This window comes from Calidris pugnax, unplaced genomic scaffold, assembly GCF_001431845.1.
Source record: "Calidris pugnax isolate Ruff unplaced genomic scaffold, ASM143184v1 scaffold69, whole genome shotgun sequence".
NCBI lineage: Eukaryota > Metazoa > Chordata > Aves > Charadriiformes > Scolopacidae > Calidris > Calidris pugnax.
This window is the reverse complement of record NW_015090859.1, coordinates 3,788,897-3,803,186: the sequence shown is the minus strand read 5'-3', so window position 1 is coordinate 3,803,186 and position 14,290 is coordinate 3,788,897. Positions and strand designations below refer to the sequence as shown.

Genomic DNA, 14,290 nt, shown 5'->3' with positions numbered 1-14,290 from the left:
AGTGAGGAGCTGTCTAGAGGCTTGTTAAAAGCTAAGGATCCTTAGTCAGTCAATCCAGTGGTTTATGGGATGCTGGTGGCTAATTGGGTGAATCAAAAACCATAATGAATATATCAAATGAAATGTTATAATTTTTTATATGTTAGAAGCCAGAAATATCAATATCCAATGCTTTTGTTGGGATATAAATCACATCGTTAAGCCAAATAATCTGGAACGAAAAGAAATCCTTGTCTTTTCAAGGGGAATGACTTGAAAACTTTTGATTCCCTCACTTCACTGTCACCACAGGCATTCTGTTCTAGTTAATAATCTTGAATTTTTACATTACAATCCAATGTATTATAAGTACAATACAGCTACAGATTTGGACATCCTATTTATAATAAAAAAAAGTTTCTAAATACACTTTCCATTTTAGTTCACATTAGAAATAAAATTTCCAACCTAACGTGCAGGGTTGTTCAGTTACAGTTGTCACTACTGGTGATACAAACATGTTAATTTATATTTAGCAGTCTTGCTTGCACATATTTATTTCAAATCTAAAAACCTCAGTCATGGAGCAAGACCCAATGTCTCGCTTACATACTCTGCAAACAGAGAAAAAAGGAATTATTCTGGTTTCCCAAAGGTTTGCAAGCTTACTCCCTCTTTCCTAGCCATATCTTACTATCAGAGTGGGAATTTGGAGTAGTAATGCTCACAGTTTAGGGTGGTACAATAAGAGATTGGTTTCACAAGTTCATACAGAACAGCACACATTTGTACGCTGATCTAAATCTTCCTTTAAAACTAGAGGAAATCTTATATGAACAAATTCTGTCAGAAGTTTTCCAGCATTTCTGATTATAGTTCTGTACTGCAGGTGTATGGGGTTTTTGTTTGTTTTGTTAGGTATTCCTGTACTTCTGAATGTGGTACCTTTGGTCAGAATTGAAAATGAAATGCAGATAATAATATTCTGTCACTTAAGTGAACCCTAGATTGGCAGTTCAAATTTTTTCAAAAGCTTGCCTTTCCTAATGAAAATTTTCCTCTGAGATCCCAGCTCAGAGACAGATTTACACAGAATGTTTTAGCACAGCCTGCGTTGCCATATCTCAGTTCTAGTTTCATACTTTAAAAAAAAAAAAAAATAAAAAATTCTCTTTCACCCACTGTGGTGACCTTCCTCTACAGCACTTACAGTGACCCAAAATACCCTTTTTTTGTTTTAGCTTTCACTTGCTACTGTATATATGAATACTTCTGCTTCAGCATCATCATCTGGAACTGTGACTGTAGTAAACTTCAGAGATTTTTTAACTTCAGAGAAGTTGCTTAACAGCTGAAATAGCTGAAGAGCCACTGTTGCTAATCTTGTTGGTAGCCCGTGGTATAGTGATAGCAGGTTGCAGCTGTGATTTTGGATTAAGTGTGTTGTGGAGGGACAAAATTATTTCATCATCATGACATACAGGTGCCAGTGGACTGGCCAATGTGAGTGGGCTATAGGAGGGGTGGTGCAAGATGGATTTATATCTGTCTGCAATCTCACTGACTTTCTGGACAATACAGGAGTAAGATCTGTAATTTGCAAGAGTATAAAATATCTCGGGGGGGGGAGTGTCACAGGACTACTGCCTCATTTCACTTTTTTCTGTTCCTGGTAGTGGTAACAAACAAAGGAACATGGAATTTGGACACTATAAAGGCAGAAGGCTAATGCTACTTCCTAAGAACAGAGACAACATGGTATGATTAGCATTTGGAGAGTGAAGTCATCGTTAAAAGGGCAGAGATGCATGCAGATTTTAGACGGTGACATCAAGCATCATCTGACTTTTGAAACTCAGAAAGTCAGAAGCTGAAGCTCTGAGCAACGGATAAGGCACTTACAGAGCACCTGGTCAATTTTGTAGAGATACTAGTTACATATGAGCTGTGACAGTGACCTTCTTGATTTCACATGATTTCTTTCTTTCTAAGACCTGGTTTAAATACGGCTTTGTGACCTATTATTTGAGGACTTTGCATAACCATATATCCAGGTTGCGAATTTACACAGTTTTGGACCACAAACCTCCTACTGATGCCAACAGGAGTTCGCAGTCCAGGGACAGATTCCAGCTCATTATAGAAACACTATAGAAACACAGACAACATAGATAAAAGCAGTTTGACACATCATATATAGTAATGAGAGGAGTTTTGTCACCTAAGACTACAGTTTACCAAGCAAACAAACAAGATAATCATGAGACCTACATGTGTATGTCCTGTAAATAGTGCAAAGATCCCATCCCTGTCTGAGTACAAAGACCTTTTTGTCCTTCCCTCTTTTGTTTCTTCATTTAATTGATTTCTCCTTTGAAGTGAGATTCGATTAGATAAAGCAATGGCCAGACAAGTACTATATTTTGCTGCCCTCTCATTTTCAGAAACTAAATTATACAGATAACAGACTGACCAGCCAGTGTGGCCATTGTACTTGTGAAAAATCTAACTGGCTGTTGTAGAAATAATGTTTTTAATTTGGTCAAGCAGATAAATGAAGGAGGAGCATCAAATTACATTTTGTTTGATTAAGTTCTCTATTAAGAAAACAATTTTGTATAATTCAAGTAAGAAATTCTTACGTGAATTTCTAATTGGGCTTCACTAACTTTATCCTTTCTATCTCTTGTTTTGTTTCCTTCCTTCTCTATGCTTAAAGTGCACCATTACATTTGCTTTCCTCCTTCATCCCTCCAGTTCTCTGTTGTTTCTTCCTACCTTTGTTGTTCATATTGGCTTTTACCTTGTTTTCTTTGCTCATTTTTCCCCTTTGGAGATTCTCATTCATTGGAATATTCATTTCACATCATAAACAAGAAATTAAGTGAAACAGGATCACTGAAGCCAGAGTGTATTGCACTGCAGAAACTGGGAAAGTTGTAAAGTGAATCATCTTTTTCTTCCTGTTTGTTTCCTTTTCCGTTTTCCTTCTTCCTATTGTATTCTACACTTTTCTTTCCTTCTGACTCCCATCATTACCATAGCAGTAAGAGGACCAGACAGAATAAGAGGACTCCTTTCCTGGACAGAAGATAAAGGAGGAGATAAAATCTTTGCTATAAATACCTTCCAAATGGCTTGGAAGATTTAGGTTTGATTGACTTGGCTTGTGGTACAAGACAATATAGCTTGACAGCTCTGACAGCCCTCATAGACAGTCTATCTTCTATATTTTGTTCTTTATTATTTGCCATCCATAAACCTTCTGTTATTTGAAATGAAAGTGACTGAGATATGTTAAATCCATTCAAACAGAGCTAGCAGAGAATATAAATAACATATCAAATGTGAAAATAATGATGATTCCCCCCCTTTCGTTCTTGCCTGTCATCTTGCAGTGGAGAAAGTGGTTCTGGGAAGACTGAAGCCTGCAAACAGATAGTGAAGCACCTCACTTGCAGAGCCAGTTCCAGCAGAAATACCTTTGATACAAAGATGAAACATGTAAGTAAGCAGTCTGATCTTTGAGTAGAACAAAGCAAAAATCCAGCCTCTTGGGTAGGCAAAGATATTTGAACTGTAAGGAAAAAGGCATCTGCTATGCAGAATGTTCACAAAGGGTTTGTTTTTATTATTGAAGTCAAAGGAGGCTTCTTTCCCTGAATTGCCCTGAATGGGAACAGGATTAAGCTCACATTCACATTATGAGAGGAAACCAAGAAGTGGCAGCCAGTTTTGTTTCTATATGTTTTGGTGAATTAGGAAGGCAGTGTTTCAGTGAATCAGAAATATTTGTGTGATTAGTTACTGTCTCTTAAATGCATACTAATTGACTTAAGTAAGTAAATAAATTTAGCTGTATAGTTGTGGTGATGCTTCTCTGGACAGTATAAGAACTACTGAGGCATCTGAAGTAACAGTATGTAAGACAGAAACTGGAAAGTTGCAGGAAAACTACAAGGACCGAACAAAGTTATATGGCCCGGTATCTGTACACTAAATATATTGATGAAATACGTAAGACTTCTGAATATTTCCTCAGGCATATTTGATTCCCACAGCAGAACCAAATTCTGTGCAGTGTGTAACATGAAATCATGAGAACCTGCTTCATGTATCAAATGAAGTTGTCTCCTTGCTAGTACATTGTAAATGTAAAGTTTTTGTTTGACTTAACATTGCAACTTGTGTTTCATTGGTGCAGCTGTAGCACTAATATAAATGTTCATACTGACATTTTAAATTATGCTGAACCCTAGATTGGCAGTTCAGATTTTTTCAAAAGCTTGCCTTTCCTAATGAAAATTTTCCTCTGAGATCCCAGCTCAGAGACAGATTTACACAGAATGTTTTAGCACAGCCTGTGTTGCCGTATCTCAGTTCTGAGTTTCATACTTTAAAAAAAAAAAAATTATTCTTTTTCACCCACTGTGGTGACCTTCCTCTACAGCACTTACAGTTGACCCAAGATACCTTTTTTTTTCAGCTTCCACTTGCTACATGCATGATAATCAACAGAACTCTAGAATCGTTCATTGTAGGGTTTTTTAATAGCATCACATGCATCATTCAAAACACACTGCTTTCTTCCTGAATTATGCATGATTCAGTCCAGAAAGATGATAAAAAAGTGTCAGAAGTACAGCTGATACTAACACACAACCTACAAATCAGGATTATTGGGGAAAGGGTATTATGTGGGAAAGGGTACAGATACACTGGTTCATATTTTGTACATTCCAGCTGGTAAGGGAATAAAAGTCATATGGATTTTGGGTGGATTTTTAGAAAACAATGTTTCCTTTGTGTTTTCTGAAGACATTAGAAAAGCCTGATGACACTGAAGCCACTACAAATGAATAAGCTGTAGCTTTACTTTGTGTAGTCATACAGGTGCCATGCTGAAGTGTGTTTCACAGTGTTATCTGATTCATTGATTATGTTCCAAAACTGACACATTTAATCTAGGTTTCACGTAACAATGTTAAGAATACCCTTGTTATTTTTTCAAGTTTTTGATTTAAATTTTAAAGTCTAGTGTTGCAATATATAGGGACAGTGCACTTTTACTTTATTTTAAACCCTAAAGCCAGATCTACAAGTGATACCTATTTCTACTTTGTATTTTTTTATTTACTACTTACACAGGTTTACTTGTGGTTTTGAACTGATCAGACTGTAGATGATATTCTAGTAGAACTCAAAAATTCATGTCAGATTCTCCAAGTCCATTTCTTCCCTGAAGTTCAGATCAAGTAATGAGCAGAAGAACTAAGTAAATAAGCAACTTTGTGAATGATCAGCTGAAAACCGGTACTTTGGATACAAATATGGGAGCAGAGGGAATCAGGAGGTGCGGGAAGTAGTATTGTCTCTCTTCTATCTTGTCTCCTGACCACAGGAAAATCCCAGGCACAACCATCACGATTGAGTGCAAATGAAATAAGATGTTGTCCTCAGTTAAGAAGAGGAATCAGTGTGGGAGGGGGCTGATCGGGCCTTATTTTCTCCATCTAAAAATTACTTTACTTTCTAAACTGAACAACAATCCCTATCAAGCAATTGTTACCCTGCTCCCTGACACAGTTCAAATCCCCAACAGGTCCTCTGGTGACAGTTCAGAGGGCAGCATGTGCCAGGGACCATTCACAACAGGATGTCCACCCTAGTCTGCAAAAGAAGAGGTAGATGTCTGAATCTGAACCTTATCACACCTCTTAACATAGATGACAGAGAGTCCTGCTCCTCGTCCTGTTTAGTTAAATAGTATAGATGTAGCCATATGTGTCAATGAGTCTTAGTCAATGCAGGCGGAAGACAATCATCACATATTTAGAAAAATGACTTGCCTTTTGGTTCTAGAAACATCCCTTGTAACTACCTTAAATGGGACACCTGATTTCAGACAGCAGAGGTAGATGTAGCAGATCTCGCCCATGGGGAATTGAGTAGAGATTCTGGTTTAGTTGCCTTTTAAGCTGCTTTAACAAACACAATAGCCTGGATTCATCCCTGCTGCAGTTATGCGTAGCAGCATTAAAGTTAATAAAGCTGTGTGGGTTAAACCAAGTGCTGAATTAGCCTAATGAGCAAATACATCCTAACACTACTGGAGTGGAAACAAAACCAGGCTGACTAGTTTTCTGCTGCCACCTACTGCACAAAGAGCTAGTTTAATTAATAGTTCTGAAGGGTCTGATTTTTAGAACTTCTGTCTTGGTGACTGGAACCACACCAAGACACCTGCGCTGCTCCGGGGCCCTCTTCCCTCCCCAGCTAGGTCATCCAGCTACAGCAAACCACTGTCATATCAGAACACCAGGATATTTGGGCCACATTGCAATCAGTTTCTTAGAATGAAAAAGGGGAAAGTGCTGAAGGGAATCCTGCTGGGTGTAAGGGGCGTAACAAACTGTGTATAATCAAAAAAGCTAAATACAGAGAAAACATGGAAACATGGAACAAAGAAGACATATTTAATGCTCTTTTTTTTTTTTTAAATCTTTTAAAAATAACTGCTGTGACCATGAAGATGTAACATGGAATGCATTAGTGAGAGATGCCATAAAAGTCTGAATCTATTTTTTCCTCAGTTTTTCACTAGTATAATGCTGAAATAATTCCATTTTGAATCAATAATTTATGCCATTTCTGACATCTTATAAAGCTTGTAAATCCATTTGGTTGCTTATTGGCATTGACTGACTGCAAATTTACAAGCATAGCTGCCTTCAAAGATTCTAATCTTTTTTGCTAGGCCTGCCAGCTCTGGACGTACGACTCCAGTCATTTGTATCCAAACTATCTGTAAGGACACAGCTCACGGGTGCCCCATTGGCTCCCCCCTTCCCTTTACAACTTCCACTATTCTGACAACACTTTTTTTTTTTTTTTCCTTTTGAACTACCTTGCTTTAGTTTTTATTTAGGGAAAAAAAAAAAAAAAAACAAAAACAAACCACCAAAAAAACCCCCCACCACCTTGAAGGAATTTGTTAAATTACAAGCTGAAAAAAAGTAATCTTTTTTTTTCTTTCCCTTCCCATTATTGATCACAAACAAACCTCACTGATGTTTATTGAAATATCCTCCTGTTTCTTTCTCTCTTGTTATTTCTTCACCATTGTCTTGCAGGTGAACTGTATCTTGGAGGCCTTTGGGCATGCTAAGACACCCTTGAGTGATTTTTCCAGCTGTTTTATAAAATATTTTGAGCTACAGTTTTGTGAGAAGCAAAAAACTTTAATTGCAGGTAAGTATCATTTAATCTGTTTGTTTTTATACCACCCCAGACTAGTAGATCAGGGATCCCAGTGTACCATGCACAGAGTTAGGCATCAATGGCCTTAAAGTATATGAATCACAGAATCACAGAATCGTAGTGGTTGGAAGGGACCTCAGAGATCATCGAGTCCAACCAACAAAAAAAAAAACCACAAAAAACACAAACCACCACCCACCACCTAAATACACAACTACAACCACCAAACCAAAAACCATCCCCCACCCACACAGCACCCCCCCACAAACCAGTAATCTTCGGCACTAGAGCATGCCCTGAAGAACCATGTCTACACGTTTCTTAAATACCTCCAGGGATGGTGACTCCACCGCCTCCCTGGGCAGCCCATTCCAATGCTGGATAACCCTTTCAGTAAAGAAATGTTTCCTAATATCCAACCTGAACTTCCCCTGGCGCAACTTGAAGCCGTTACCCCTTGTCCTATCATCTGTAACTTGGAAGAAGAGACCGACCCCCGTCTCTCTGCAGCCTCCTTTCAGGTACTTGTACAGAGGCAAAGGGGGGGTTTAAGGAGTGTAAGAGGAGCATGTTTGATAGCATGTGAATTCATGGTTTGTCAAGAGTACTGCGCGGTATTAGGAGGGAGGGACCTGTTCAGTGCAACCACTAGATGGCAGAAAAAGACAAGAAAAAAAATTAACACCACCGATTCCTCCCACGTTTCCCACGAAATCACATTTCTCTTTAAGCATAACAAACTTTAAAGGCTTTACTGTGAAATAAAAGTAACAAAGAGATTAATTTTTGCATTTGTATCTAATATTCTATAGGTTATTTTAAGTATCCCTTAAAAATGTTATAAACTCATCTGTTTAGGGCAAACAAAATACAAGTATACTCTGTAATACTGAAATTAGAAGTAATTTATTACAACTTTGAGCTTCTTCAAAAGGAACTAGGAGTCATACCGATCTTTATTCACATTAGAGGTAAGATAACATGGAATTTGTGCCTGCTTTCAGAGTTAAGTGGGAGTCTGCTAAGCCCCAGTAAGCGTTTATTAGTGAAAAAAAAAATCAGTATTGGGCAAAACTTCAGTTTGATTCTGAAAATTCTGATCTTCAGAGGCAGTCAGGGAGAGGTTTCATTTCTAGTCTGCATAGGTCATCATAAAGTTACTCTGTGATAAAGTGCAAGGTGCAAGGTATGTTTAGAAATAACTCGGTACACAGACAGTTTCCTACCTGCACTGATCTTCCTGAAGGGAAAAGTTGTGTGTTGAGACACAGTAAACACATATGTTATGTGTTGATCCAAGTAAATTAGATTTCATTGGATAAATATTTCCAAACTTACTCATCTTTTAGCATTTTCAATGGCTTTATGCTTTCACAAGAGTTCCCTAAAAATACTATTTGGAACAAAATCATGGTGGGATTATAATTCATTTTCTTGAGAGACTTCACTGTACCCTAGCAAATAAGTTTCTTAAGTGAAAATGTCACTGCATGAGAAATTACTGGGGCTTTTTGCTGTTTGTTTGTTGTTTGTTTTTTTTTTTTACAGATATAGGATATTTGTAAAGAAAGTGTAAAAATAAAAAGTGTGGTATTTTTTTTTTAATTATGAACTAATGTGGGAGGAATATAAAGAAAGTGATTGAAATGTTAGAATAGGGTAAACAGCATCTGAATTGAGCTTGTAAAAATAAAGTTCAGTCCCTAAAACCAACATTTTATAAATTCTTTGTATTGTATACATTTAATTTGGGTATATTTAGTTATCACCACTGCATTGCATGCACGTTTTTTCTCTTTTTGTTACACACACAGAGCATAAATGCAAACAGATGAAAATGATAATAATTTTGAAAAGTCAAGCATATGAACATTAGGAAATGCCAGAATTGAAGTTGTCTGAGATATTCTTGGGTTGCCTTGTATATACAGATTTAATTCCTTTTTTATTCCACCCCAACCCAGCTTCATTCAGTGCAAAGAATAGACTATATTTTGTCAGTGATCTGCTACTACATAGTTTGTTTTCCCTTCATCAATCCATGTGTGGCTTGTGCCATTTTATTCTGTTCTAAAAACAGAATACTAGTTTTTCTGTGAATTTTCCATGTTGCTTATCAGCATTTTTCGCAGTATCAGCATTTCAGAAACACAAATGGCTTCCTTTTCACAGTACTTCTGGCCTAAGGTTGTGTCATTCAGTTTCTCAGATGAGGAATGGAAGCCTCAAGTCCTCAAGGTCGTGTGTTCCCACAGTTTTTGGGTGACTCGCTTGAGATGGCAGAAATTTGAGTTTCCAGCTGGGCAGCTTTGCCCAGTCTTGCCAGTTTAATTCACCACCTTTGTCTGTGAATACTATAAATGTGGAATCAGTTAACCAGGGTCTTCTGTCAGTTATCTGGTACACAAATGCTGTGATTTTTTATCGCTTTCAGATCATAGACATTGAATGAGAAAATCTAGGAGCAGTCAAGTCCTTTAACAAACATAAATAAATTACTTATCTGCCTTACTATTCCCCAGATATTTAGGAATCGAATCAATTACTCTTACCAAATCTAAGGTAGCCAAAAGTTCCATAATTTACAGTCAGAATGAGAAGCCCCAGTACAGCAGTAAAAGTGTTTTTTTTTAATTTTTCTAAGTTGCAGTTGTTCATGCTGTTTGATTTGCATTGTAGATGTTGCCTTTTCTAGGCCACTGCTAAGCATCACTTCTGAGTGAAATTGTCCCAGATTTACACCACCATAAATAAGAAAAGAATCAGGCATGTTGTCTTGGCCTGGTTTAAATCCCACCCTGCAATTCTCTGAAGCGATTTGAAAGATCATTTGCAGCAGTATTTACTGCCTTGCACTGTTTGAACATGCATGTAAAATGTAAATATACAGAGCACCTGATTCTGCTGAGACATGACTTTGTTACTCATTGAGGCAAACTGGGTTAAATATGTCTGGTTTGTAAACAGTAATCCAAGTGACACTCGGCTGCCTCCATCAAAGGGTGTAGGTTGTTTAAACGCCTTAACAGACAGATCTTAAGGGTGGAGATCCAGAACAAATTACTAAGGAAGGGGCATGCAAAGCACATGTGTACATTTTTTTATTATAGAGGGCAAGCTCAAGGTAGCATTCCTTGCATTTTGAGTGGACATAGAAGTTTGTGACAGCTTTTTGTTCATGTGGAAGTTCTTTTATGCCTAAACCCTGGAAATGCTCCGACTTCTGTCACATAAGGTTTATTTTTACAGCAGAAAGTATACCTAAATAACAGAAATATTGGCCATAATTTTCATCTACAGACATGATGCAGTCTTTCTTATAAACTGGATCTTTGTCGCAAAGTTTTGAGAGCAAGTATGGAGCTCTTGAGTGTGGTTCTACTCAAAGCCAGTGCAGATATGTGTAGAGGTTTTACATGTCTTCTCTGACTCTTGTTTCTGATGAGATGTTCTGCGATGTTGGGTTCAAATGGGAGTTTTTCTGGGACAAGTGGCTTTGTGGTCAGGTACCTTTCACTGCTTTAGTCCAATCGAACAAGTGGAGAAGGTACAACCCAGTAAGTCATTGTTCTTTGTGACTGGATAAAATAAGGCAGTAGGAACTAGTAAAAAGTCTTACAACAAAATAAATGTGAAATGAACTACAGGCTAGAGACTTCCTTAAGTTTCTAAAATAAATTCATTCCTAACAGACTCAAGGACTGATTTCTACCAAAAAGTCATAATCATACATAGTCGATGATTCATACCGACTGCATAGTAGTAAAAGACTGATTATTTATTTATTTCCAGAAGTAAAATTGCTCCATTTTATTTTTATTTGGAAAGGGAGAGAGTAAATGGTCTTTCAGGTAAGTTGACATAATTCCTAAGATGAAAGGTAAGGCTTCACTAAAAAAAGAAGGTTAGGAAGAGAAAATAAAGCCTGACAAACTTATTTTCCAGAATTTCCTGCCTTACTTTTCTCAGTTTTCACTTTTTGAAAAGCAAGGCCTGTTTTTTTTGGTTTTGTTTTGTTTTGTTTTTTTAAGTTGCACTGAAATGGAAAGATCTAATTTGATTTGTAAAAGGAAGCACAAAATGCATATTTTTCTGTGTGTTATGAACATTTTTTATCAATTAAAAAGTTTGAGATGTGAATTTCCTTTTTTTCATATAAGAAAGGCTGCGGCCAGCTAAGCTCTCTAAAATCTTCTTGTACTAAGTTTCAGCTCTGAACTTTCAAATGTTATTTTGTCTTTAGCAATAGCTGTGTTTAGGACAGTATGGCTTTTGAGAAAGAGCAATGTGGTTTCAAAGAATGCATAGCTGGAAGAAAGATTTTGCTGGCCACGCTTTCGATACAGAGTCCACTTGCTGGCTTTGTCACTGCTCAGTAGATGAAGTGATCTGTTAAAGGAAGTATAAATTTCCTTGTGCCTGTAAGCACAGTTAACGTTGCACAAAAGTGTTGTTCTTTTCTGGAGCTCTATTATTTTTCCCTTTTATTTCACACATAGATTAACAAGCATATAATTTCACTTTGTAGAAAAGCATATTACCGTGATAGTTTTCTTTATGCTCCATTTTAGCTCCATTAAGATGGTGCTGTGTTTGATTCTTGCTGATCAGAAGCTCAACTTCTTTTAACAGCACTTCCCGTGCCTGGAGATGATAACTAAGATGATATTAAAATGGGTAACTTGAAGTACCTGAAAAGGGCTAAATTAATTTGTGTCATCTAAATAAGTGGTGTTGCCCATCATTAAAGTTAAATGTATTAATTTATCAGATAGATGACCTCCAGTAACATTTTTCTTGCTTTTATTAATCAATGAATGTTAAAAAGACCAGAGTGATAGTTATGAAAGCCTTGGTGAGTATCATTGCACACCAAAAAAAAGTGATTAAAAATTAGTAATGGCCTCTTTTCAAATTAATGGATGGTAGGGTTAGTTTTACTGAGAAATAACTTACAAGCACAATAAAAGGTGGAGATCAACCTTCAGGTTCATTTATTCTGTTCTACTCTGTAGGAATGGCAGCCAGGTAACGATTGATTCTGATGAAAGTGTGTGTCTGGGCCAGTCCTGCCATGATAGGTTAAGATTGCATTGCTTCAATTTGCAGTGTGCTGCAAAGTTACTGGAGCCAGAAACATATCTCGCTACCAGCTTAATAGTTTCCCAAGTGTGCTCTTTTACTTCCAGCACAGTTCTTTTTTTCATAATGTAGCAGCAGAAGGCTAGATGGCTGAGACACTATTTCTCATAATATTGGTTCCATAATAGCAGGAGTTAACTTCTACTTTTTTAGGATGATTAAATGGGCTAGATCATGTCTCCTTGGTTCAGCCAGTCAGTTGTACAACTCTTCTCTGTCAGTCCTACTGTCTCAGAATCACAGAAGCTTCATGGTTGGAGGGGACCTTTGAGTTCGAGTCCACCATGCACACACACACACAAAAAAAACCAACCCAAACCAACAATCTCAGGCACTAGAGCATGCCCTGAAGTGCCACATCTACATGCTTCTTAAGTACCTCCATAGTGACTCCACCGCCTCCCTGGGCAGGCTGTTCCAGTGCCTGACCACCCTCTCAGTAAAGTAATTCTTCCTAATATCTAATCTAAACCTCCCCTGCTGCAATTTTAGACCATTTCCTCTGGTCCTGTCATTATTCCTTTGGGAGAAGAGGCCAACACCCACCTCTCTACAACCTCCTTTCAGGTAGTTGTAGAGGGCAATGAGGTCTCCCCTCCACCTTTTCTTCTCCAAACTTCTCTTCGGTAGCTAGAACCCCAGGCATGGTTTTGGGTGCTAGCACATGTGTCAGGCCATGCCTGTGCTGTTGTGGAAAATGCCCCTGGGTAGGGTATCACTGACTTTCTGTACTGCTTAACTGGGTTGTATCTGGGATGGTTTGGCCTGTGCAGAAGCCGAACAGCCTGGCCTTTGTGAAACTCCATAGTTATGCTTAGTTCAGGGTCAGCACTTAACTGCTGAGACCTTTCTCAAAACAATGTGTTCAAGATTCACCAGTTTTGTTTCCCTCCATTCTACACTGTCTTTCAACAATATTCCCACAGGCTGCAGTCCCTCGTACACACAACTTCAAGTAACTTTAAGTTTGCTGTGTTTAACAGTAGAGGCAGAAACTTAGAGCTCCCCAAAAGATAGGAAGATACTTGGGTAAAATTTAAAATATAATTACCAGAAAAATACAGATGGTATACCAATAACCAAGCTACTGTGGGCATTAGGAGCTGTATGGTGACAGGAGCATGACATTCTGGCTTCTAGCCTAGTCATTAGGCTAATGCAACTACCATGCTTCTGATACACTCTCACACACCAAGATCTAACCTGCATAACGTTGCTCACCATTGCATTGGGCAATACCTTTGAGTAAAAAACTGATTCTGAAAATATTGTTTCAACTATCCATATCTTTGGAACTCTTTAAACTCCCACCCTGCCTTCAAACTTTAGGTCTCTCAGCATCTGAAGTTCCTTATGCTTAGAAATGCAATAGTTTTGACTGCACCAAGTAACTCAGCGCTATTTTATGCTTTAACCCAGTTTGCTTCAAAAAAGTAAAGAAAAATAAAATTCTAATAGCCTATGAGCAGCTCAAAAATTGTTTAGAAAACATACTTACTGTGCTACCAGATGCATGTACAAATATTTTCAAAAACTACTTCCAGCTCATAAAGGAAGGAGTCTTAGATGAGGTGGTTGGCATCCAGATTATGGGAAGCAATGGTTTAATAGCCTCCTCTGCTCACAGCATTTCAAATATACAGTTCCTCCACTGCTGAGAAGTGTGTCTGATCCTCTAAACTTAAAAATCTTTTTCAGGGTAAGGATGCTTGCTAAAAGTCTGTGAAAGCTCTGCCATATTGCAGAGACTGAAAAGCATTAAGCTGCAGCAGAATTTACTGCATCTGGGTGGTGGAGTGCTCAGTTGCGTGCAGAGAATTTGTCTCTTTTAACCATCTAGAATTAGACATCTAGAAGTTAAGTGGTTAATCAAAACTATTAATCTGAGTGTTCTTGATTACCAACAGAG

At 37.8% G+C, this 14,290-nt stretch overlaps 1 protein-coding gene across 1 annotated transcript in view; it reads left to right on the top strand.

Annotated features, from left to right (window-relative positions):
• MYO16 (myosin XVI) overlaps window positions 1-14,290 on the top strand; it is a 327,773-nt gene that overhangs the window by 141,155 nt on the left and 172,328 nt on the right. Inside the window, exons 14-15 of the mRNA XM_014944223.1 lie at window positions 3,378-3,483; window positions 7,113-7,230. Of these exons, the coding sequence (XP_014799709.1) occupies window positions 3,378-3,483; window positions 7,113-7,230 (224 nt within the window). The remainder of the gene's footprint in view (window positions 1-3,377; window positions 3,484-7,112; window positions 7,231-14,290) is intronic.